Below are 25,000 nucleotides of genomic sequence, written 5' to 3'. Positions count from 1 at the left end.
GGTTTGAGTCTCTGAATAAAAAAGAACGTTAAAAAACAGGAAACATGCTTAATTTTTGTGCCTTGAGACAGACTGCTAAATGTGGACGCATTTTAGAAGTGTCAAAAGTTACATGCTTAGGACTTGTCCCCAAAGCAAGAGAAACAGCAAAGGCACTTGCAAACACCCACAGTCACTGTTATTAGTCTGCTGCTGAACTGGAACAAATTGAAGTTCAATCAGATTTCCACCTAGCAAGTCATTTGTCTGGTCCTCTATCTCTTGGCTTATGACATCATGAAATAAACTGTCATAAAGGTGTACCTTCCCAGGCAAACATCCTATAGAGCTAACACAGACCCAGTGATCACTGCCTGTATGGAGAATTTGGATAAATTCCCCTGAAACTACATCAAAGTTTCGTATGGGTCCAAGGGTTGGACGCTGTAGGCCTTCGAGCAATGGGTTTAATTCTTGTAGTAACACTTGTACTGCTTGAACAATGTCACAGGTGAGCCACCCAGATGAATCATTAATAATGTCATAGTCTGAATCATCTAGGTTTGCTCGGGCCCTAAATTTGTCCACAGTGCCTCTTGTTTCCTTAGTGATGGAAATTAATTTTCATCTTCACTGTCACTATTGGAATCACTTGCCACAGTCACAGCTGTTGCTATTGGGGTTACTGGGGATGCATGGGTAGCAGAAGAAGTAGAAGTGGTAAGTTCAACAAACTTTGAATTGGAATTTGGTTTTGGTCTGCAATACTCACACTGCCATGTTGTCTTAGAATTCTTTGGCATTCTTTTAAACCCCAAACAACTCAAATGAAAAAAGTTCCCCTTTTCGCAAGCTGTACCATGGCACTCTAGTAGTCTGTCAGTGGGGGTTGCCTTAGTATTACAAATGCAAATGCTGCTATGCATCATGGCAGCCTGGTTCACTGCAGATGGTTGCTTGCCTTTCATTGACCTTCTGCTTTGCTTAAACTGTGGTAGCCTACAGCAGTGCGGGCAGTACCATAATTTCAGTGTTGGCACCTCACTGAGAGATAAACATGCGATGTGAAACTTTCCGTAAGGGCATTCTTCATTACTACAAGAAACCACATTTTCACTGTTTTGGCCTCTGGAAAAGCAAATACCATTGTCATTAGGAACACTTGTAAGCACATCACACCTCCTTGTAAACCATCTCCCCAGGATCTCTGGAAGAATGCAAACTCTCCAAAATGCTTCAAGTTTTGGTAAGACTGTGTTTGAGTGCTCCGGGTCAGGATAAATTCTCTCAATTACAAGGTGTGCATTTTTATCAGAGTCAATTGCACAGACAACAAAGTCATTAAACTTTCTCTCAGGCAGAGTAAACAACTGCTGCTGTACCTGGAAGTAATAATTGTGTTTTCTTTTCAACATAAAGGTACCATCGACTTTTTCCAAACAAGAGCTCTTCTCTTGAACATATTTGTCAAAGTCACCATCTTGGATACAAATGGGGCATTTTACTTCACCACATCCCAACCCACAACAATCGCAAGAAGTTAGGAAATCAGGTGTGGCATGCAGGAATGGATATTGCTTGTTAATAAACAGTCCACATCTTGATACTTGAAAGTTAACATGTCTTTTCTCCATATGTGTTTTGTATGCCTTAATAGCATATTCTTCATATTTGCAGCCATGTCTAATTGCCTTGCTGTTAACTTTATACAGATGTGGGTAACAAACAGACTTTATTACTGACTGCGAAGGTTGTGCTATGTTGCTGTGATAGACAGCACCACTTACAGAGGCTCCGATTCTTCCTGCTCGATGCCTAAAGAATCCTGGGCCCTTTGCTTGTTCTCTTGTGTCCTGTTCAACTACTTTAATGTCCTCATTTGACAGCATAATCTTGACACCTACACACTTCTGTAACAATTCTGGATAATCAAGTTCTAAATTGTTCAGGTCATAAAGATCTGATAGGACTGGCACATTCCGACTTTTAACAAGAAACTGCTCAGCATATGGGTCCATTACACTAAGCACCACGGGTTTTATTTCACACAGATTAAGTGCTGCCAGAAATTTGTTCATTTCCTCTGTTGAAGCCAGCTGCGAAGGGCCATTCCATTTAATATCCACACCCCCCCGTTGACGAGATTTTCTTAAGGGGGGTCGAGTTATTGACATTTTCTAAGGGGTATAGCAAGTTTTGAAGAGTTTCTAAGGGGACAGAGATAGAGTGAGTCAAATTTCGTATGAGGAACACACTTCAAAGAAAATTTGTCCATGAAATAATAATATGTCAAGTTAAGCTATGATCTTGGCAGTTATGAGCGCAATTTTTGCAATTGCGTAGAGAAGTCCCGAATTTTTCAGGCTTCTCTACGCAATTGCAAAAATTGCGCTCATAACTGCGAAGATCATAGCTTCACTTGATTTCATATCCGCAGTTCATATATGATTCATTTCATATACCATTTCATCATAAAAATATGTCCCACAAATGCAGACAGCTATGGTCACTGTTTTGTTTTGTTTTTTTTTTTTTGCAATAAATAGCAAACATCAAAACTTTTAATTAATTGCCGGTGACAATGAAAGAATAAAGGCGTTCCAAACTAAATCGTCCTTTTCCAATTAAGCAAATTCCGCTAAAAAAAGGGCAAATAAGCATGTTAAACAGCACATTTCCGACAGAATACTGGCGATAGAGGGTATTCTACAATAACTAAGTGACACACAGTTCAAAACTTCACCACTTTATTATGTTTCTAACGAAAAGTACAGTTTTTTGACATCTAAAAAGTTATAATTTTTCCGGACTGCGTTTAAATGTCATCAGAGGACATTCAACTCTTTTTGTCAGTTGAAATCTCTGTGGAATGCTTGAGTTATATCATCTTTATTGCTATGTTATTTTTCATGTTTGACTTATACATTCGGAATTGAATCTTTTGTATGCAGAATAAAACAAGGAATTCATAATAAATGTAAGGGATTAAACGACGCTTTGCACGGTTGTGTTCAAATTTAAGTGTTAGTACCATTTAAGGCTTCAAGTGTGCCATTTTCTGCACCTATTGCATTGCAAAACACTTACTCGACGGCTCGGGAGAATTTAACGTCATTAACTGTAAAGGCCTGGCCAAACGCTCGCAACATTTCAAAGCAACATCTTGCAACATTGTTGGGCACAACATGTTGCATACGTTTGGCCACCTTGTTGCGATATGTTGTGATACGTTGCAACATGTTGGATGATGTTGGATCAAATTTGAAAACGGTCAAATTTTTCGTGCAACATTTTGGATGTTGCATGATGTTGTACTCGTTTGGCCACGTTCACGCAACAATGTTGCGCTAGGGCATGCGCGTTAGGTCCACTTCTTGCGCGCCAGGGGCCTGGGTCACATGAACATTGACATGTTGCGTTGAAAATGATGAAAATGTTGCGTGCGTTTGGCCACCCCGTTCAACACGTGTCGCAACATCATACAACAATGTTGCAGGATGTTGCGTTGAAATGTTGCGAGCGTTTGGCCAGGCCTTAAGCCAAGTCAAACTTAAAGTTTTGGCTCCAAAAGCGGATTCCAACTAGTGCTATCCGTTGGCAAAATGGGCATTTCACGTGAATAGAAATCGGAATTAAGATTGCTCTGAAAAGGACTCAAAAGTTTACATCGTCTTCCACAATTCACGGTAGGAAAAAAAGTAAGTATTTTGGGTAGAAAAATCGGGCTCGAAAAATAAGTATCGTCGGCTACAATCAACAAATGGTAGACTGAAGGAAAAATTTCGGGTCCGAAAATCGGAATCCAAACAATTATTATCCATGGTCGTCCGCAACCCATAAATGGTGGACTGAAAGAAAGAGTTTGGTTCCGAAAATCGGGCAAAAATGCCTTATAGTTAATAGTCTTAATAAGAAAAAAAAAAGGAATTCAGTGAAGTGTGATCGGGAACACTGTCGGCGGTTCAAGCACTCACACTCTGCGATAAACCAGACATATCATCAAAATTAACATGAAATTTCAAAGCTGAAAGAAAGGACATTTCTCTCCAAGAGACGACTTTGAAGTCGAAAGACGACAAGCAGCGAAAAAATTCACCCGTGTTTTACGACTCTTTTACTCACCGATTGAGGTTTTATAATTTGTGCAACATATAAACACAACCAGTGCATACAGTTCCTCTCATCGAAATGCAGCTTTTTTTCAAAATATTTAAATAGACATTTTAGAGCGAAGATAGTAAATATGTTATCAACAAACGATGATGTGGTGGTCTCTAACATTTAAGCGACTGGCTAGAAAGCAAATACGAAGTTGGACTTCGATCCTTGGTAATAGTGAAACAGCTTGTGCTTCGATTACACCATACGTTGAATTTCTCATGAATTCACGTCTTAAAAAGTTTCTCTTCATTGTAGATGCTGTATTTGGTATTTTGACTGCTCTTCTTTTGCTTTCTTGAGGTTACTGAATCACTATTTGTCTGCTTTTAGCTCGATGGAGCACAGAACCAAAACGAAAATATAGTGACTTTTTTTTTCTGAACGCCACAGGATATTTGATTCACAAAAGTGACCACGGGTGGCTTTGCTTGTGAAAGATATTCACTCCCTACACACTCCTTTGAAAAAGTTGGCAAACTTTTTCAAACTTTTTGGCAGGCTGTCACGCATGCGCCACCGGTAAATTGCACTTTAAAAAAAGACCGAGCCCAATAAAACATAACATATCACCGTTTTTAGCGGAATTTTCCTAGAATGGAAAATGACGATTTAGTTTGGAACGCCTTAATATGATGGGATATTTATAATTTATCATCAATTAAGTGTTAGAATTTACCATGTTCAATTGATGTTTAAAGTAAAATAAAGAACTTAAAATACCTTGTTTGGAAGAACTGGCATTCTGATAAGAAGACGGAATCAGCTCCACTAAGTCACTGCTTTCTGCATTCGCACCAAAAAAAGTGAATAAACAGTATTTTTCTATTCCAATTACGTAATTGTGTAGTAATGCATATTCCATGTTTGATTAGCAGCCGTCAACGGAAATTTCAACAGTTTAGTCAACAAATGACTCTTTCATCGTTTTTTCTGGATGCGATGTCTAGACATGTCTGGAATTCTATTGTTGCATGCAGCAAAAACACTTGACCTTGTCAATCCATGGATCATACCTTTCTTCGAAAACTGTCTCGAAACTGAAGAAACTGAAAGTGCCATTAGTGAAGATTTCCCGGCTGCAGATTTTTACGAGATGCAAGTTTCTCTATTTAAAATCTTGAAGATTAATCTACAAGTTAAAGATAAATGAAAATGTGCGACCTTTTCAATTACTTTTTAAACTAGTTATAGCTGTCGCTAAAGTGCCAACGAGCCAAGCTTGCGTGATCTGGCGGCTGCAAACATCACGCGGCGTACTCGTGCGGCACTCTCATTGGTTATCGCTACGGTCAACATTTCATCGCTTTGGTCTACATTACAGCTTTTGGTCCACCCTGCGAGCAGAGCCTCCCTTTGTCTTTTTCTTTACTGAGGAAGAGAAAAGTAGGCTCTGCCCGAATCGCCTGAACTCTTTGAAGCCGCCGCAGCCCGAACTTCTGGACTAGTCAATCTTGTTTTCTCTCGTCAAACCGGTTTTTCCAGTGCGAGCGTCCGTTTAGTGACAAAACCGATGGTTATAATTGAGCCCGCTGGCATGAAAAAGCAAGATGGCGGCGAGATCTGTGGCATATTAGGCTTGGGCTCGAGACTGTATCCTGGCAACATGCAGCGCATATTCAAAAAAGATCTTACTCGAAGCACAGGGGCATTCTGTCTGCGCGTGCGCGACTTTGAGATCTCTTATGAGCGTATCCGCTGGCCCGCCATAAGCAGAAACCAAAATAATGGCGGTCGATGGCGGTCTACCTGGTGAAAAGTTTCGAGTTCGTGTCGTTATCTGTGTAGTTTATCTTCCTTGCCTTACGTGTAGACGGTGTCAAAAGATCGAGAAACGGTTGGGCTGTTTATGACAAAAAGTCACAGCAAAGTACTTTCGAATAATAAGGGGACAACAAGTTGTTTTGGTGTGGAACTCTCACGTAGTCAGTAATCTTGCGAAAGTTGGATAATTCGAAGGGCTCTTCAAACACACATAAGCAGACTAGACAGACATTTTACCGCGTTAGTTTTGATTCCAACCTACGTGTTTACCTCTCACTGTTCTCTCTTTTGCTCTGTTGGGCATTCTTGTTTGAAATGTGTTAAAATATCAAGAATTTCAGCTACATTATGAAAATAAATGTTCACACCCAAAGTTTACGGTAGCTTGCCTTTTTTGGTTTTAAGTTTGTTGGCATGGACGCGAACAAGCGTGAACGACGGGCCAAAAACAGCAGCTTTGACCAAATTATGGTCTGAGTAAACAGCCAGAAAAAAGAGAGTTGGTAATGTTACCACGGGAAAAATGTTTAGAAATTGTGGAACGTTTGAAGCTTCTGACAGAGAGTAAGTCATGTTAAGTCTTGGTTTCGTGTATTGCATGGAGCACCTCCCATTTGAAAATTACTTAGCTTACATGGTGTGAGCTTCAGGGAACTAGAGCAAGATAGCTGGTTAAGATTTTGAGTTTAAGCACATCCCAAATCCCTAGGGAACTAAATCTGAGGACCTGAAATAAATAACCACTGTCTAGGGCATAGCAAGGTCTATGATTCCCATGTTGTAATTGAACAAGCTGCCCTCTTGAACCTTGTACAACTGTCTCAATCTGTAGGAATGATCCTTCTCTGTGTTCATTTCCAAAGAATCGGATTATTCAAGTTGAAAATTGATTACAAAATGACAACAGGAAATTAGTAAGTTTTGACTAGACCAGGCCCAGGGAACAAAGTGATGTTAAGAGTGACACACCAAAGAATATTCCTTTTTTAATATCAAGCCCCAAGCTTTTTAAACTTTTACAAGTATAGAACTAAAATATAATTTAGTTTGTTAGTCCTTCGTAAGTATAAGATATGAGGAAATGGTCAACAACTGCATTCACAATCATTGGATATCCAAAACGTAATGATCACAAGTGTTTTTCTTCAAATCAACTTTCTGGTCACCTTACTGAGACTATGACATGTAACATTTTATTATGTAGGATGGATGTAACTCCAACTAGTGAAATCTTAACTGTACATTGAATTTATAAGCAACAAAGAATCCCATTTGTATGAGCCTCATGAATTCAGCACATCTGTTAAATTTACTGCAAACAAATTAATTATCTATGAGTGTTTAAGATTCCAATCATAATCCAGAACTTCAAGAGCTTCAAATACGGCTGATTCACATAACCAATTTGCCCATTTATCTTCATTCACAACTGGTTCTCAAGGTAACACCTTTCCACAAAACTTGACCTCTCAGCCATCACTTCTGTCCATTGCTCCAATTGTTGAGCCACTACTCATCTATCTAAACAGCAGAGAATACGCTGTCAGTTCTTTTGATCCTAACTTTTAATTCTGTACATGAAACACTTTTTTTCAAAGCAAGCTTACTGATAAACCTAAGACATGGAGAATTATTTACACTTTTCGAGAAACTGTGAAGAGTAAACTCTTAAACATGGCCATTTTAGGTCTGAAGTAAACATCAATAATATAGGGTTTCATTTCTTTCAACTTAAGTAAACCATTCTCTCCCTCTTCCTCACACTATCTTGGTTTTTACATACATTGTAAATGCTCATAAAGATTTGCTACACTGCACCCAGAATTAATTCAACATTTTTTGGGTACAAATAACATTCAAGGTAATATGTAGATGAACTCCCTTGCTTACTCTCATTGCAAATTTGAAAGTATTATTGTTCATCTAGTTTTCAACATAATTTTGTATCTTCCTTTACCCGTGAATTGTGGTGAACATTTATTGATTTTTATACTACAGTATATGGATTGTTGGAAGAGCCAGTACATGACAAATCTGATGTGTAACATATTATTTGTCAATAATGATTGTTGAGAAGATGATCAAAATATAGTGACAGGTCTTGAAGATAATCAAGTGCATGTTTCACTTATTCTAGACGGTACAACGGGATTTTGGCAAGTAAAAGGTGTTTCCTAACATTTTTTTTGTACAAATGTATAACTAACACATACATCCAAAGAAATCGTGATTGGCATTCCTCTACAGGCTAAGGGATACACACTAAAAGCGAAATGTCTGTTCTGCCCTACAGAGCTCGTCTCCAGAATTACAACCAAATCTTTTTGAATGAGCATTCTCACTTATTTCTTAAATCGCTCGTCTAAGAACACTTGCTGAGGTAAATTCAATTGCTGCACGGAGAAAAAAAAAACCGACGAGCTTTTAATGCTAGCAGCTTTTAATGCTAGCAACATGCTAATGAAATAAACACGATAACAGAGCTTACGCCATCCGGTTCGAAAACTACATGGACAAGCTCCAAATGTGCAATCTTCGACAGTAAACGGTAGTAGTTTGCCTTGCTACAAAAAAGAGCACGCATTTTTTCGGAATAAATAAACCAAATGAAGCGGAGGACAAATAAATAAACAATGCATTAAAAGTGTTCTCGGACTTGGGGGCCGGCGAAAAAGGGTAGTTTAACCGAACTTTTCACTTAAGTTAGCGCTAAGAGACGAAAAAAGCAATTACAAAAATACCTACTGAAGCACAGGAAAAAAAATTGCAAAAGTCATCGTGTATTGAAATGACACTACAGCCTTGTTAAAAATGGACAACTATATGCTCTGCACAACAGACTTGGAGAGCAGCAAGACAGAAGACTTTTGTGATCCACGACTTGGAAAATCTATCAAAACTTCCCAAATAAAAATTTCCCAAAAGCTGTTGTAATAACATTGTAATCCTACAAACAGCGCATTTTTTAAAGCCTGGAGTCCCAAGCGGCTGCAAAGAGGAAGAAGACACAATGTTATTTGAAGTAATTTAAAGCTTGGGGGCCGGCGGAATTATGATGAAAACTTACTTCAAAGTTGAAGCAAAATCAGCTCAAATTTAAAATTTCCATCTCATAAAGGGTGGTGTATCTGAGGATCGCGTCAATATGCAGCCCTATGATTCATTTCAATAAAGCTTCAACATCTTCAAACTAACCTGCATCATTTGCCTTCTCGTGTGAACATCTTGAACTTCGGTAAATCAAATGCCAAACTCCACTTCTTTGGGCCTTTATCTCGTTTTGTTCGCAATTTGATCATTAAAATATTCTCATCCGAACGCCCAAAAAACTCGAAGAATATCCATAGTGATAGAAAAGTGTGTAATTTTGTTACAATCTTTCATCTCTCCTGACAAAATATTTTTCAAAGTGTAGATCGCCCGTTTAAAAACCCGCGGGCAGCGCGTTCAAAATAACAATGGCGCCGAACTCGAATAATTCGATTCCGTTCGCGCATGCTCAGACAAAATGCCCATGTGCTCTTACTCGATTCATGCAGAGCCTTTCTGGAGAACGTCAAGCTCGAGCAAGCAAAAGAAAGGCTCTGCTAGCAGGGTGCTTTTGGTCTACATTACACTCAAATTTGAAGCGCTTCTGAGATTTCGTCCGCCTAAAAATCTTCTCGCGGCTCTATAAGCTGCCGCCTCGCCAGGCCTTCTGTCTTCAGAAGGCCTGACTCGTTGGCAATAATAAATATATTTTCTCGTGATGTATGTCAATTAAACTCTCATCAAAACTCGAAAGAATAAAACGAAGTAGAACGCTACCAGTGGAAAAAACGCGCAGTGGCGGCCTGCCGTGGGCACAGATTAACGCCATCAAAAAAATCGAAATCGCGAGGTCTTCTGTATTTTTAAATCAACAGCAGGTTGAAGATCAATTAGAAGTAAGCTGCTTTTATAAGTCAGTTTCCATGGCTTTTTTCGTTTTGAACATAAGGCCATCCCCTTTTTTTTTCGTTTACCGTCGAATGCGTTTCCTGATATCGGGTCGGTCGGTCGGATTGAAAAAAAAAAGCCTAAAAAAAATCATAAGCATTCTCGGAATCGCAGCCCTGGTACCCCAGCATAATAGCTGTGGAGCCAGGAAAACAACAAGACAATCAGTTGGTGAAGGTTGTTGCAAAATTAAGACAGCGTGGGGAAAAGGATCAACCACCGAAACTCCTATGCTACATAAAATGGGTTAAAAACGCCGTTAGCTTTTTTTGTTTTTTTTTTGTTTTGGAAATGCCAAAATTTTGGGTCGGTCGGACGACGTGAAAAGGAGAAAAAAAAAGGGATGGCCTAACACATTAATTTTGGAATTTCCGAGTTTTAACTTCGCATGACACCAATGTCAGTTGATGTCTGGTTGGAAACAATATCTTGCCTTGAGACTTTCAGCAGTCTTGACGTTTCAAGTATTATGAAATAAAGTTCAAGGATTTGAAAATATTCAAGTTTTAATGTTCGCGTTTGGCTCTAGTCTAGAATATGTATGAAATGGCCATTTCAGTTTTATTTTTGTTTGAATGGCAAACGAGTTTAACAAATTCGGTTTCACGCCAGCCCGGCATAACTATTCCGGGGATGGACGGTGGTGGGTGAGGCGTAGGGGTAGGGAGTGAAGGGTACCATAGCTGAAACAACCCAAACCTTTGCAAAAATGCTAACCTTTGGCCTATTCATTATCTAAAGCATAGTGTTTAGGCCTAAGCATTTTCGTAAAGGTTTAGTTTGTTTCAGCTATAGTACCCTTCACCACCTACCCCTACCCCTACCCCTCACTTCCTACCCCTCGCCTCCTACCCCCACCCCCCACCCCCGGGATAGTCATGCCGGGCAGCCCTGTTGTACGTTTTTGTGGGTTCTAGACAAACTCTAGAAGTGTTCCAAAACACAATTCGTACAACGATTAACAGCTTTCATCAACCGGCGTTGTTTATTGATTCATTCACTGCATCATCAAAGTTCAGTAAGACAGACCGACAGAGGTAAGCAATATTCTGACTTGGGATGCGTCATCTGGATTTAGATCTGAAAATCTGATTTTTGGGCTTTCCAATCGAACACAAAATCAGAAAAGGGATTTCGCTGCGCATCCAAAAAATCAATAGTGAGACACCCTTAAAGTGTCGAGAAACTTTCTAATAGAGGGAGATTGATGGTTTCCGGTGATCCTACCTTTTAATAAAAAAACACTTGAAAACGACCTCGACATGAATCTCTCTCTCTGTTCCCTCTTTCCGGAAGCACAACGACGCCTTTTCAGAGAGAGATTTTTGGAAATAAAATGGTTATTTCTTATGGTTAAACTAGACACATTTTGTCATCACTATTATTAGCTAAAGGATCCTCAGGAGAAATCGGCAACCGTGTAGCATGAATATTGTGCGGATTTTTTTTTCCGATTCGAGAAGAAATTTCTGCTGAGAACTGGTGTTCCTTCAAATGACCCATTCGTGCTAATCTAGTACTGAATATTGCTTGACATTTTCTGTCCTTTAGCTGTTGTTTTTTTTTTGCGATACAGACTACGGTATGTATCTAAGCTAGGATTGCTTTTCAATGGTAAATCATGTCAATGTTCTTTTTAAGTGCAGTGTATATCGCCCAAGTGGCATAAGTCTACTAAATTTTTTGATATGACTAAAAACGAAATTAATTTTTGCCGCGTATTATTTTGTGGGTTTTTTATTCTGTGGGAACTATTTTTTTACGGATCGGCCGGGTCAATGCGCAAAAACCGCAAAAATTAGAATCCGCAAAATTTTCATGCTACATGGTATTTGAAACATCCGATCTGAGTTTCGCGCCATTTTTAACGACTGACAATCAAAAATATCGAGAAGCAACAGTTTTGTTGAAAACTGCTATCACCTGTAAAAGAAAAAAAAATCTACTTGCAATTGTGATTTTTTTAATATGGTTAGTGAAGTTGAGAAGTTACACTTACAGTCACATTTCTATGTCCGAACAACTGCAGGAGATGCGCTTATGACGTATATCCTTGTTGGAACACACCAGCGGAAGAATTCGTCTGTCATCAGGTTTAAACTCATCCAATCAAATTATGTTAATAGCGGGTGTGTCGTAGCTGCGATAAGAGTTATCCTTACAATCAAGTTTTTTGTAATTGAATTACAAAAAGAGAAAATCAAATTCTTTTTTTGGGACCTTAAAAATCTATTGTAACTTAAAACTGAACTACTTACTTTACTTACTTTGGAGCCAGGTGGAATGATACAGTGCTAATTTTCCTTAAAAATCATGACAGTTATTTTAAACACACACCAACCAGCTTAATTTCCTCTTTAATGACACAGACTGATTTTGTGATGTTGTCAGTTATTTTTGAAGACTTACCAGCCAGAGTGAACAATACATACCAGTCAGGGTTATTTTCACAAGTTCTGTAACGACTGAATTCTTCAAGAGAAGTATACTTCGACCACGTCAGATTATAACAATAAAGGCATAAATATTTGTCTTTTTTATTTAGCCATGCTTCCGCCTCTTCTACCTCAATCTTTCCAAAAGGGCAAAGCTAAAAAGATGGATTCACACAATTTTAGACTAAAATGTTAGGCCTGACAAAAAGAATAACACAACGAATTATTCATTCTTACATCTATATTTTTAATATACGTTAGAACTCATTATACATAGGATTCTCCTTAATACAGTTACTGTACCTTTCTTAGAATTTCTGGTAAAACATTGACACATTCACCTCTTCTCACTACATATTCCCACTCAGCAGTTTCTGGGTCTACAAACAAAGAGACTTGAAAAGTTGCAATACATGTACATGGTCTTATGGTTACTTTATCCATGGATCAGGTGTTAGTTCATTGGGAGTAATCAATTTTCCATTCCAAAACACCAAGGGAGAGGTTGCTGATAATTGTTTATCATGTGCTGAAATATTTTGAAAAAAAAAGCATTCTTATCTGACCTGCTAAAGAATCATGTATTTGGATGAGAAATAACTTTTGTTAACCAGATTTGGTGAAGTGAAAAGTTCTCATCTATGAGTCTTGGGTTTGATTACCATGCAAGATTTTAGCCTCCCATCATATGTGAGGTCTGAAGTAAAAAAACTGTAAATGTAAATGCTTTGTTTATAGTGGAAGTGCACTTAATAAATATCACACTAGTTCACAGGAAACCCACTTTTAATAATCTGTAAGAAACAATTCAAACAAAATTCAAGCTTAACACAAAGTATGATTAAGAACCCCAACTGGTAGGAAGCAACCACTTGGTTATTTACAATGAAAAAGCAAATCCAAACCAGAGGTTTGAATGGGATTTGAACCTGGGACAACTGCCTGCAAACCCAATGCCCTAACCACTGGACCTAACTGTTGATCTCAACCTGATTAGAGGGTTTTATTATCTCGAGATACTGCAGTTTTCCCCTAAATCTATTCACAGTTAATTACATCTGGCTGTGATGCTGAGATCAAGTTACATGGACTGTATAGCGGCTTCCAGACATGCCTTATCAATATGCTTTTGACTTGATGTTAATTGAGCTGCGCCCTTTATGCTTCTGATGAGTCCCTAAGACTTGTTCTGACTGAGAACCTACAATAGAATAGCCTGGCTACCTTTGATTACCAGTACCTGATGTTTATTAGCCTGTCAGGAGTAAACAGATATCTGCCTTTGTGTTCATAAAAAAAAAAAAATCAAAAAAAAAAACAGAAACAGAATATAAATGCTACTTATCTATTTGCCTATTTTATGTTCCAAGACTGTTATGGCAGTTACATTTGTCTCCTTTCCACAAGAATACTGTGTACATGATAAAAATGTGAAAATGTCACATGCTATTAATCACTTACTAAAAAACGATCCCCATTAATTAACCCTTTTGACTCCCAAACTGGCCTTAAAACCGGCCAGACTTTACTCTGTCTAACACCAAACAATTTTACTTGTCAATGGGGAGTCAATGGGAGTCAATGGGTTAATGGAGAGGACATAGTGACTGGTTTAATAACCCATTCAACCCTCAGGTGCCTCAGGACACCCCAAGTTGACGAGTAAATTAAAATCATCTACCATCAGCCAAAGTAAAATCTGATAAGTCTCAACCCCTGTGATCAAAGATCTCTGTGAAAAGGATGATAAAAGGATGACCGTGGATCAGTGACTCAGTTGGTTGAGCATCATAATTTCATGCGGGAAATCACAGGTTCAAATTTAGAACAGTCACACCAACACTCAGGGTCTTTAAATAACTGAGGGGAAAGTGCTGTCTTTGTGTTAAATTTCATTTGCAAATGGTTAGACTTTCAAGTTTTCTGGGATAAGGACAACAAACCATAGGCCCGGCCCATGACCTTTCCTGGTAATCAACACTCAACAGGGTCGGCCAGGGTTTTTGGGTATATGGTATACAGGGGCTTTTTAAATCCGGTATACAGTATATTGCATTCGGTATATCACTTTCTTTGAATTTCAGGTATACAGTATACAATGCTTCCATTAATTTTAGGTATACTTGGATGAATTTTGGGTATTTTGGCGAATTTTTTACGGGTATACTGGTATACCACTACTAGTAAACCCACCCCCCTCGACCCTGACTCAAGAACCCCACACCCACACACCCTTTCTGAAGAGTTGGAGGGAAGACCCCCGCACACATGGTAGTTTACTTCTCAAAGGACTCTTACACAAGTTGGAGCCAAACAACCATGAGACTGTATGTGATATGTGTGGTATATAAATCCATCACCAGTCCACCACCACACATTTCCCTTTGGGGTCAAAATTCAATTTTGCATCAGTTTGGCAAGTCAGAAACAAGACAACACTGGACAATTAATAACCATGTAACAATGCTTACCCAATTTCCTTTGTTTTAGCTGCCTTAATGTCAATCTTGATATCATTGAATATGAATTGAGGGTTGCCAAATTATTCATTCTTTTATGAATGGTTATTAAGATTTGCCGCAGTTGTCAGGTGCTTGCATAATGAGGTGATTTCTTCAGAAAACACTAGTAAAAAATAATGAAGCCCTCAGAGTGTCCCCAACCTAGCAATCCTAAGGAATCTCTAGAGCTTGCTAAAATTAAGAAACAACATGTCCACCCTTGAAAAGCAGTTTAGAATTTCATTTCAGCCCGAGTCGTCACAAGTTTCCATCGCGAAGTTCCAAAATTTTCAGCAGAATGTTAATTATGAAAATGGTCATGAAATAAGCTGATAAAAGTGACTGAGGGAAATTGACAAGGCATGGACACCGATCGACAGCGATAACTTCATTACCTTCTTGAAGTAAGCGCGAGTAACTTTCTCAAAAGGATGCTTAAACACGAAATTGATGTCCAAATGCCGGACCATATTCCCAGCTAGTTTCAGCCATAAAATCTGCGGAAATGTCGACTCTTTCTCGGGAAGTCTGCATGCTGTTTCGATTTTACAGGAGGTGAATCGTCAATTGCTATTGGCCAGCGTTGTTTCCACAAGCCAATCAAATGAAAGCTTTGAAGATTCCAAAATGGCGGATGAAAAGGGTGGAATATGCTGGACGACAGTGGTGCCTTCGCGTTCCCAAGAACTACAATTCGAAAAGGAATTGGATTAGAAACACCTAACTACGGCTCCTCTTGCAAAGGTTATTTGTTATTTTGTCATTTTTTTTTCTTTGCGTTTTTAATTTGGTCGCCTAAAACGTCTTGATGAGAGTTAGTTTTGACAACATATCATTGGTCTAACTATGTAGGCATGATTTGCTCAAGTGTTAATATAATTTTGTCTTTGTATAGTAAAACTGAAAATATTTTCTCAAGATGATACTGTGTCACATACAAGCGAAAAAGATTTTGTGATTGGCGAAGGTAAATATGTAGGCCATTTTAAGTAGAAATTTCTAAATTTAGTGTGTCGTGTAGTGTGCTTTCATAATGTGGCGAAGTTAATATTAATTTATTCTGTAAGCATACCTTACCCCCTTTTTTTTTTTAACCTGCACCCCCGAAAATCGGAAGAGTCATTTTATCGGTGCATTTGAGATGTAAACTTTGGCAGCCTCCTTGATGAAACTGTTCCTTGACCTCTTCCTTCTGCAGGTGTCGGAGCACAGCTTACGTAGAACAAAATTCACAGGACAAGGAAAACTAAGTAATTGAAAACAATGCTTTCCAGTAGCTACAGGGGGCTGGAGGGGGGGGGGGAAATTCTAAAATCTTGACATTCCTCTCAGGTAATAAATGAATATGCACATAGGCCCTTCTTACAACCCTTGTTGTTATTACACCATTGGATTTAAAGAATCATCTTTGTATCACTATGTGCCATGGTTACGAGGGTTTCCTTACACAATCTTCCAATATTTCTTCATTTGGTCAATGAATGATATCCACAAACACCACAAATGGAGTGTGTGAAACAGTGGGAAGCTGCACAGCTCTTTTGATTTTAAGGTGGAATGATCATACAAATCTCTTCCTATATGTAAGCTGTATTGTATGAAAAACCATTGAAAGATATTCTTCACTGTAAAATAATGACTGATTTTATAAATTATAATTATTATTTTTTTCCAGGAGACAATGAGTTTTCAGAGACCATTGACAAATGTTTAGAATGCATGCACACCAAGGAAGTCTGTGCCATACCCTACAAAAAGGAAAATGGTAACCTGGAATTTGCCAGTTTTTCGGATGGTGACTTGTGGTGTGAAATTGAGCTCCTTTCATTTTTAAAGGTAGATCAGTATTGACACTATTCTTAGCGACTGGTACTTCATTGCAAGGGGAATATTATTAATTAATGTTGTTTCAGTCTTTGTATCACCCAATACAGAACCTGCCTATGATGCCCTTTAGGCTACTCTCTATGTACCCCAGGGTGGTCATAGCATCATCCACCGGAAAATATACAGTAGCTGTAAGAATTAATTTAGAACACTACCAAGTTTCTTTAAATATTTTTGAAGAAATGAATGTATATTTGAAGTGTGGGCTAATAGACAATTTAAGCAACAATTATTGTCTCTTATTAGACTAAAAAAGGCAGGTCACTCCAGTGCCAGCAGGATTTGAACCCATGTCCTCTATTATATGCTAGTGCATTGCTCTGCCAACTGAGCTACATGTATGAAGCCACTCAGCTGGGGCCAGGTCAATTTCTTGGGCTTAGTTTGTTCCTGTGAAGGACTTGGATACTGGATAAATTACGTTCAACGAAAATTCTTAAGGAATTTAAGAAGGCTGTGAGAGAACTACGTAACATCTGTAATGTACAGATTTCTATGATTCATTGTAATAATTTTAAGACTTAATATGGTTTATTTATTGATATACATGTAGTTAGAATGTTAGTTATTAATTGATCATGTATATTATGTTGTAGTACAATTTGTTCCTTTGGTACAATTTTTTCTGAACTGGTACAGAATATATTGAACTGGTACAAAATATATTGAACTGGTACAATTTTAATTGTACTGGTTTATTTTTATCAACTGTCTAAAAAATATGAAGGCCCGTTCTGGTCAAAATGGTGGATATAGTTTTTACCTGTGCATGAATTAATTTTACACGTTGATAGAATTAATATTTTGCATTTCTAAAACATTTTGTTTAACCGCCAAATTAATTTTACCATACCTATTAGTTATATTTTTAGAAGACTTATATTTTGTGTGTTTGGAATTAATTTTGTGTGTGTTTGGAATTAATTTTGTGTATGTTTGCAATTAATTTTGTGTGTGTTTGGACTTAATTTTGTGTGTGTTTGGACTTAATTTTGTGTGTGTTTGGAATTAATTTTGTGTGTGTTTGGAATTAATTTTGTGTGTTTCTCAAAATTCCTTTACCCATAACACCTTGCGGTAGTTCTCTACCATGTGGTGCCAAACAAAGATGGCGACGTCCGAACAAGTGAAAGAAATCGCACAAGCTGCAATAGACAGTATTAATCAGCTGACCTCGTTAATTGCGCACGGACCATCAACGACAAGATTTCCTAGTAACGAACGTCAACCAACAACATCGGAGACGACTTTCGTTCGCCAAACCCAGCCAACTAATAGCGCACTAACAGAATTGCAGAGGAGGTTTCCGACAGTTTCAAGAGGAAGATACAGGAGAACTTCTGATTCTAGTTCGTGGCCGTATCCAGTCGTTCCGAATGTAAGGCGTCCTGCTGGTCGACCGTTGGCATCTGAGATAGTTTCAAAGGATGTTATGATACTAGAAATGGGAAGAGAGAAAATACCGACGAAAGCAGAAAACCTTGATTTAGAGAGAAGTGGACGAATTATATCAGGCGTGGACATTGATAGAAAGTGGGATGCTAAAAAACTTCAGCAAGAGTTAGCGAAATTATTGACAGGTGAAATGGAGGGCTTGTATTTCGAAATAGTAAAGAACTCTGGTGGTACTTTGCTAAGACCGAACATCCAGGCAGGAAAAGAGATTGATTCAAAGCTGCTGCTGAAATCGATTGCTCCATCTGGTTGGATCTATGTAAGACTCCTGGAGGAACTGCCATCCATGATTGATCCCAGTGATAAACAACTAGAAGTTCCTGTGTTTGAAGTCCCTGACAGGGCTCAAAGTTTATTTTTGGCTTTGGGAGCACTTGTGCTACCAGGTGTAAATTTCTAGGCGCACTGCCAAAATTTTATGCGCACAGCTAAAAATTTTAGGAGCACAGCTTAAAATACTGGTGGCACCAAAAAATCAGAAAACGTCAGACGTTGTGTAAGTAATCATTTATTTGCATTATCTTTTATTTTGAACGATCCCTGTGTTTGTTTCGACTTTCAGGCTCTTACTGTACGTTGGAGATAACAATAATACTGCTACGTGTTTTTTAAATTAACCTTCTCAATTTCACGTAGTATTACACTTCATGGTACGTTCAAGACAACAGAAAAATATGCATTCCGAGTTGCTTTTGAACTTAACATTAACACTGTCAGTTTACTGCTCACAAGTTTCATTTAATTTTGATTTGTAAAAGTAATACACTTTTGGTTTAAAGCTGATACAGACTTAGATGTAGAACCACGTCGTTAATACAACATCAACGCGATCATTCGAAATCCGGTGAGTCCCATGAATCAGCAACTGAAATTAATTCATCTGGCCATCTTCTGTAAGCAAAGTTAGGACGCCTTGATCTCTGACCACTGCTAAACCACTTGACAACTGCTGGTGTTGGGTCAAAAGCTTCTAATTCTGGTCCTTCCATACTGATGCGGCTTAGGTCTTCTGTTGTCGACACGTGGAGGCTGCTTCTTACATCAGACGTGTCAGCGGAGTCTTCGCAAAACCGAAAGGGGCTGGGATGGAAGGTAGACATTGAGCTACGAGTGACGCTACGAGAGTTCGGAAAAAACTCTTCCACGGGCGTAGAGGGAGGCTGAGTTCGCTGATAAACAGTATTTAAGTCTAAACACCCATTTCAAATAGCGCTGATAAACAGTATTTAAGTCTAAGAACCCATTTTAAAACGGTTAGCTTTCAATTGGTTAATTGGTTAGCTTTCCATGAGTTCTTAGACTTAAACTCAGCCTCCCTCTACGCCCGTGGGAAAGTGTCACCCTACGAGTTCGGAGAAACCACAGGGGAAAACGACAAATAAAACACACGCTGATGCAAGGAAAATGATGTAACTTTATTCTTTGGATCCTGATTGTGTCATACCTACGATTGAATTTATTATTTCAAGCTTCCGTTTCGTGTCTGACTAGTTGACGTACATAAGGATGGTCAGGCAAGAAAGCAGAGTTGAGTGGCAATGAGCTCGGTCGCAGTAAACTCCAGGATTTTTAGGCACTCAGGTGCGACCACACATGATTTTTTAGGTGCACAATTAAAAATCTAGTCGCATGTGCGACCAGTTGGTCGCAAACTTTGAGCCCTGCCTGAATCTGACATGCTGTCAAGATGAGTAGCATGATCACGGTACCCATTTCTGTAACATACCTAAAAATTGTGAAATTGTGTTTTTTGGGGTGAAAATCACTTATTTTGGCTTATTTCACACCCAGACTTGCATATCTGTCTAATTGTTCGGAAAATATTAATGTTTGGTCCGTTAAAACTGAATTTTTGATTTACCCATGACCCCTTGCAGGCGTGGTCTTTCATACAGATAGTCAATTTTGAGGCAAATAAAAAGTAAAAACAGAAAGCTTTCACTACATGGAGGATAGCATCCCCTCATTTAGTTCTATTGACACCCTAAACGCTGGCTTTCTGCTCCACTTTTTTGCTCCACTTTACAATTTGAGGTCAGAGCCGGGGGTCAGAACAGATGTCTCTCTCAATTTCCTGAAAATTGCCCCTGAAAAGACATTGTGGACTTCCCAATAATATCCATAGAGGAAAGGTTACCAAGCCTTGTGAAGCACATGGAAATCATGGCTTCTTTGCGAAGTAGATTTGTGATGTTCACTGGCACTCAAGACTAGGTTCAATATGGCCCGGCATGTTAAAAAAAACGTAGCGACTCAGTCAAAGGCTAATATTTTCGCGACCCTGAAAGCTACGATGACGAAACTGTGGAAATAGCTAGTGGAACTTGTGAGCATTCAGAAAATGCTTGGTTGGAACCCACTTACGCCTTGGTTGGAGCAGGAGCAACATTGAAAGAAGTGGTCTCGAAAAATATTATTGCGTAATTGCGGAACAGAAAAAGCGTAGCGACTGTTTTGAGGAGTGATTTCTCCATTCGTAGTGGATCCCTCAAACTAATTTTTCTGTATGTTAAAGCACAAGGTATGAGCATTTAGTTGAGATGGTTTTGAAGCCACAGATATCAATTGAAGACTTGTTTCAAACTATAACCTAGTGAGCGCCAGAATTCCATAACACAGCGTTACAGTAAGGAAACTACGGAATTTTGAATCTTTTTAATGTGTTTTAATAAACTTGAACTGTTTTAATTTGTCTCATATGTAGTATTTACTGCGTGTTATCACTGGTTATTGTCCGTTAATCCACATAATTGTTCTCTCTTATGAAAAATGGTTTTGAAGACTTTCAATTTGAAAATTGTGTTACGCGTTACACTCAAAATTTGCCTATTTTTCTATCCTTTTCCTTTCTTTTCTCAAGAAAGGAAAGTCGCTTACCCTTTTTACACCCTGTATGCTAATCAACAAGGATAACCTTAGCATTCAGCAAAAATATAGCTTTATTGAAGACGTTAAACTGAATAAATCAGGAAATGTTTCTGAGTCACCCCCAAGTGGGTACGGTGATTGTGCTACACATCTCAAGTGATGCTAGTGGTAGAGACGACTTGTTTTGTAATATCATGGATTTGACAAAAGATTCTGATGCGAGTGTCCCATTGTCTCGACATATGTCAGACACCAATGCTGATGCTAATACAAATGCAGGATCAGTGTTCAGTACAAGTAAGAGTCAGCCACCCTCGAGTTCATTTGATATCCAGTCAGTAATCAAAGGTGCTAAAGATCAGGGTTTGACTGACCCTGTAGAAGTGGTTAAATTTCTGCAAAAAGAGATTGTAACTGGCCGAGCCTTAGATTAGAAGTTACAAGTTGCGAAGAAACCATTGAGGGAGAAACAAATTACATTACTGTTGACAGGGCAAATATATTAGAAACAACAATCAGTGAACTAGAATACATTACAAATTATAGACCGACATTTCAGGTGGACTTCATGGGAGAAGAATGTGTAGATCAGGGTGGGCCACGTAAGGAATGGATAAGACTAATGAATCAAGCTATTAAAGAAAAGTACTTTGACCATGGCTTGAGGCCATTATTAGCACAAGATTACTACTTTGTTGGAGTGATGATGGCAGTTGCCATGCTTCAAAATGGGCAATTGCCTGTATTTGTGGAGGAGAGCACTCTGCAGCAAATTGTTTCTTTGGGAGAGTGTTTTGACCCTTGTGTTCGTCAAATTAGGCATGGACTAGAAGAGCTTGGAATGCTGTCAGCTCTTCAGGAACTGCCAATGTTGGTTCATCTCCTGAGACCCCAAGCAAGGGGCAAGTTGAGTGTACAAATGTTACTTCACATTTGAAGCCTAACTTTTCAGAGGAGGGTTCAAATACCCTGAAAAAGGAAAAAGAAGTTTATCAACTCTTTGTCAAGTATGTTCGAGACGTGGCAGCTTCTAGGAGGGTGTGTGGGCAGACTACTCTTGATTTGAGTCACATACTTCAGTTTGCAACTGGTACTGCAGAGGAGCCTGTCCTTGGTTTCAGCCTTGCACCATCACTTGAGTTTATACTACCCACGGAAATCGTGAAAGTTGCAAGTCAGGAAGGACTCAATGATGAGCAGAAGAAAGGAGAGAGTGATAAGCAGCAGGAAGAACAAAGGGAAGAGCAGCACCCACCTGTGGAGGGCGGCTTCCTCCCTTTAGCTCATACCTGTACCAACTTGCTTGAGCTTCCAAGGCCAACTGAGGAAGTTCCTCTGCCTCCTATGGATAGATTATTTGCTCTCTATGACTTGGCATTCTCACAGTGTTACTTTGGCAAGAAGTAAATGGCCTGCAGTCTATGGCCGATGTTGCTATTTTTGACTTTGGTCTTAATGGGTTTTTTGAAAAGTGTATTAAAGAAGGTACAATTTTGTGATGTCCATTTCCTAATTATTGTCTAGACTCTGTTGCATTTGAGAAAAGTGAACTTTGGTATGTAGCATGTTGCTCAGAAGCTTTTATTTCAATAATCTCATTGGTTAAGATGATGGATTATTGATTCAAGTTGACATTTTACTAAAATTTAATGTATCAGGTAATATAATTTTCTGCAGATGGATGCAAATTTAATTGGTGGGTCAGAAAATACATAAAGCTAAGGTTCCATCAATGTTTTTCTCAATTGCAGACTGTCAAAATTCCCCATTGTCATCAATATTTTGAACTTGACAATGTTGCCACACAATAAATTTAAGTCGAAGCAAGCTTAATTTAAGTTTTAAGTTCTATACGTCCATATATATTGATGGGTTTATACATGTATATGCACTGTTGTGTTTCTTGTTGCCAGTTTGAGTTGCTAGGTTTGATTGACCTCAGTGCAATAATTACTCAAGCTGAATGATGTTATTCATTTTATGTTGCTGTTAATAAAAGTAAAGAACTAAATTAATGCAATAAATCTGTTCTGAGTTTTCTATGACCGATACTGTTATAATTTATGGATGAACGCAATGATCTATCAAAGTCAATTGAACAGAGTACCACTCTATTTTATTGAAATCTGTACCAGGAAAACCTGTGACTAGGGATAATTAAACTAAATATTCCAATGATATATAGATCTATTGTCTATTGTATCTATGATTCATAGATCTATCAGTCTATGAACGATGTTCATAGCAAAAAAGGAGAAAGATATTAACAAAGTGCAGCATTTTAATACAGGATACAACTTGATTTGAAACTCTTGTTTGTTGTCAATGAAATTCATGTTTGGCTAGTTTGCACACAAAAAACTGCATCGCCTTTGTCACGAACACTCAGGCCTAACAATTCTTATATAACGTTTGGTCACAAAGTTTTGGATTTGTTTGTATAGATAGTATTTGATTTCAACTTGATTTTCCGGTTTTTGTATTATGATAAAATTACTTGTATATATTTTCATGATACGTGTAATTTTAGAGCGGATATGTTTTTTCAATAAATCAAAAAACGAATGCACAAATTTACGACTGTAGTTACGAGTTCTTAACAGCCTTTGTGGCAGATCAAATGGTTAATCCATTCAACCACAGGTAACCTCCTTCCAACTGCTTTCCTTTAGCAACCCTATTAGGGATAAACCTTTCTATTGGGGGCAGGCAGGAAGGCAATTACCCCCCTCCCCCCTAAAAAAAATTGTGAACAGCAAAACATCTTCCACATCAAAATAATGTTTCAGTTTTAATGATCAAGTACAGAAGTAAAGGGAGAAACTGGTGAATTTGTTGCCCAGAATATCTGCTACTATGGCTGAGAAAAAATTTTATTATAGTGGTACTGTTTGGTTCTTCCTTTTAGGCCTCAAGAGACTTCACTCGAGGTCAGAAGCATGTTAATGATATCAATACATTGCAGGAAGAGATCTTTTGTGCCATTTCCATCATCTGACAAAGGATCTGGTAGTTGTGCAAGCTGTTCATCTGAAAGGCTGATTAATGGTGGTGAAATATCTACAGTACCTGGTAATCTTCATCTTCTACTGTTTGCACACCATTAGGATCTACTCCAAAGTGATCAATTTCAGCCTCACTTAACGCAGTATGTCCAGAATGTAAGTTCTCTAGAGCATACCCTTCTCCCACATTTGAAGTGGTGACAGGTTCCTTTCGGTTGACACTGGCCGATTATTCATTTGCCTGACAAGCTCCCTTAGAGAATTTTCTATTCTTGGAATGTAGACATAGTGTAGGCTGAAAATATGCAGATCATTAAGGACATCCAAGTTGCCTTCATCTTCCAACTGCAGAAAAAATTGCGGACATAGAAAACTAACACCCCTGAATAAACATCGCGATGTGTTCTCTCGACCCTGGAGTTATGGACAGACGATCCAGTGATAATGCTGCCTCTTCCTGGTCCGCGATGTTGTATCATATGAGCAGCAACAAGATAATTCTCCATACCATAGTCTGAACGCACTCGTGAGGGTAATCCCCATCTCTGCACTGCATTGTGAAATAAAGAAAGCACTGTTTCTGCTTTGTTATTGTCGCGACAAGCAGCATACAAAATTAACCTGGTCTTCCCATCAATGCAGACATGTGTTATCAGTTTATACCTGATTAATTTGTGTCCTGTATCTGTGTGCCATAGGCTATTGGGGGTTGGTACATAATACTTTCTACGATGAATGGTCATTCTGCAGCGTAAGGCAGTTCCAACAGGATCAACACGTCGTAAACATTCAGTGACTCTCCATCTCTGAACGTTCAAGCCTCTACTCCTTAGTGCACCTATAAATCGTCTTCTTCCAATGTTAGGAGTTAGAATTCCTGTTGTTGGACTGCCAGTTATACCTCTGTACATTTCATCCAATTCATCGTCTGATATTTCTGAGTAGGCAGAGTCACACAAACCAAATTCTT

The 25,000-nt window shown here is 38.6% G+C and overlaps 3 protein-coding genes and 1 pseudogene across 9 annotated transcripts in view; 1 reads left to right on the top strand and 3 right to left on the bottom strand.

The window, feature by feature from the left end:
- Positions 1-25,000, bottom strand: part of LOC137985095 (tetratricopeptide repeat protein 28-like) — a 157,514-nt gene that overhangs the window by 72,130 nt on the left and 60,384 nt on the right. The window contains exons 1-2 of one of the 2 annotated variants that reach the window (XM_068832566.1): positions 5,154-5,213; positions 4,861-4,923 (exon numbers count right to left, since the gene is read on the bottom strand). The exons of the other annotated variant lie outside the window; for it this stretch is intronic. The gene's annotated coding sequence lies outside the window, so the exon portion shown is untranslated. Of the gene's footprint in view, positions 1-4,860; positions 4,924-5,153; positions 5,214-25,000 lie in introns of those variants that run through there. 2 annotated transcript variants of the gene reach the window in all.
- Positions 29-1,830, bottom strand: LOC137984871 (uncharacterized; annotated as a pseudogene).
- Positions 6,878-15,413, bottom strand: LOC137985102 (PRELI domain-containing protein 2-like). 4 transcript variants are annotated; one of them, XM_068832580.1, is made up of 5 exons: positions 15,211-15,413; positions 13,668-13,725; positions 12,618-12,694; positions 12,312-12,469; positions 6,878-7,422 (listed from the first exon to the last, which is right to left on the bottom strand). In XM_068832580.1, coding segments are annotated over exons 1-5 (369 nt in total). In that variant the 5' UTR covers positions 15,286-15,413; the 3' UTR covers positions 6,878-7,421. The 4 variants fall into 4 exon arrangements, with proteins under 4 accessions (XP_068688681.1, XP_068688682.1, XP_068688680.1 ...); XM_068832581.1 differs by having other exon boundaries at positions 6,878-7,418; XM_068832579.1 differs by lacking the exon at positions 6,878-7,422 and adding an exon at positions 11,587-12,019.
- Positions 15,347-25,000, top strand: part of LOC137985101 (peptidyl-prolyl cis-trans isomerase FKBP5-like) — a 24,848-nt gene continuing 15,194 nt past the window's right edge. For 2 of the 3 annotated variants that reach the window (XM_068832574.1, XM_068832577.1), the window contains exons 1-3: positions 15,431-15,559; positions 15,711-15,782; positions 16,491-16,651. In XM_068832574.1, the coding sequence (XP_068688675.1) occupies positions 15,466-15,559; positions 15,711-15,782; positions 16,491-16,651 (327 nt within the window). In that variant the 5' untranslated portion in view covers positions 15,431-15,465. Of the gene's footprint in view, positions 15,560-15,710; positions 15,783-16,490; positions 16,652-25,000 lie in introns of all 3 variants that reach the window. The other variant, XM_068832576.1, reaches the window with a different exon arrangement.

The sequence above is a fragment of the Montipora foliosa genome, chromosome 14 (assembly GCF_036669935.1).
Source record: "Montipora foliosa isolate CH-2021 chromosome 14, ASM3666993v2, whole genome shotgun sequence".
Taxonomy (NCBI): Eukaryota; Metazoa; Cnidaria; class Anthozoa; order Scleractinia; family Acroporidae; genus Montipora; species Montipora foliosa.
The sequence above is the reverse complement of the archived record's forward strand: the minus strand, read 5'-3'. Positions and strand labels throughout refer to the sequence as shown.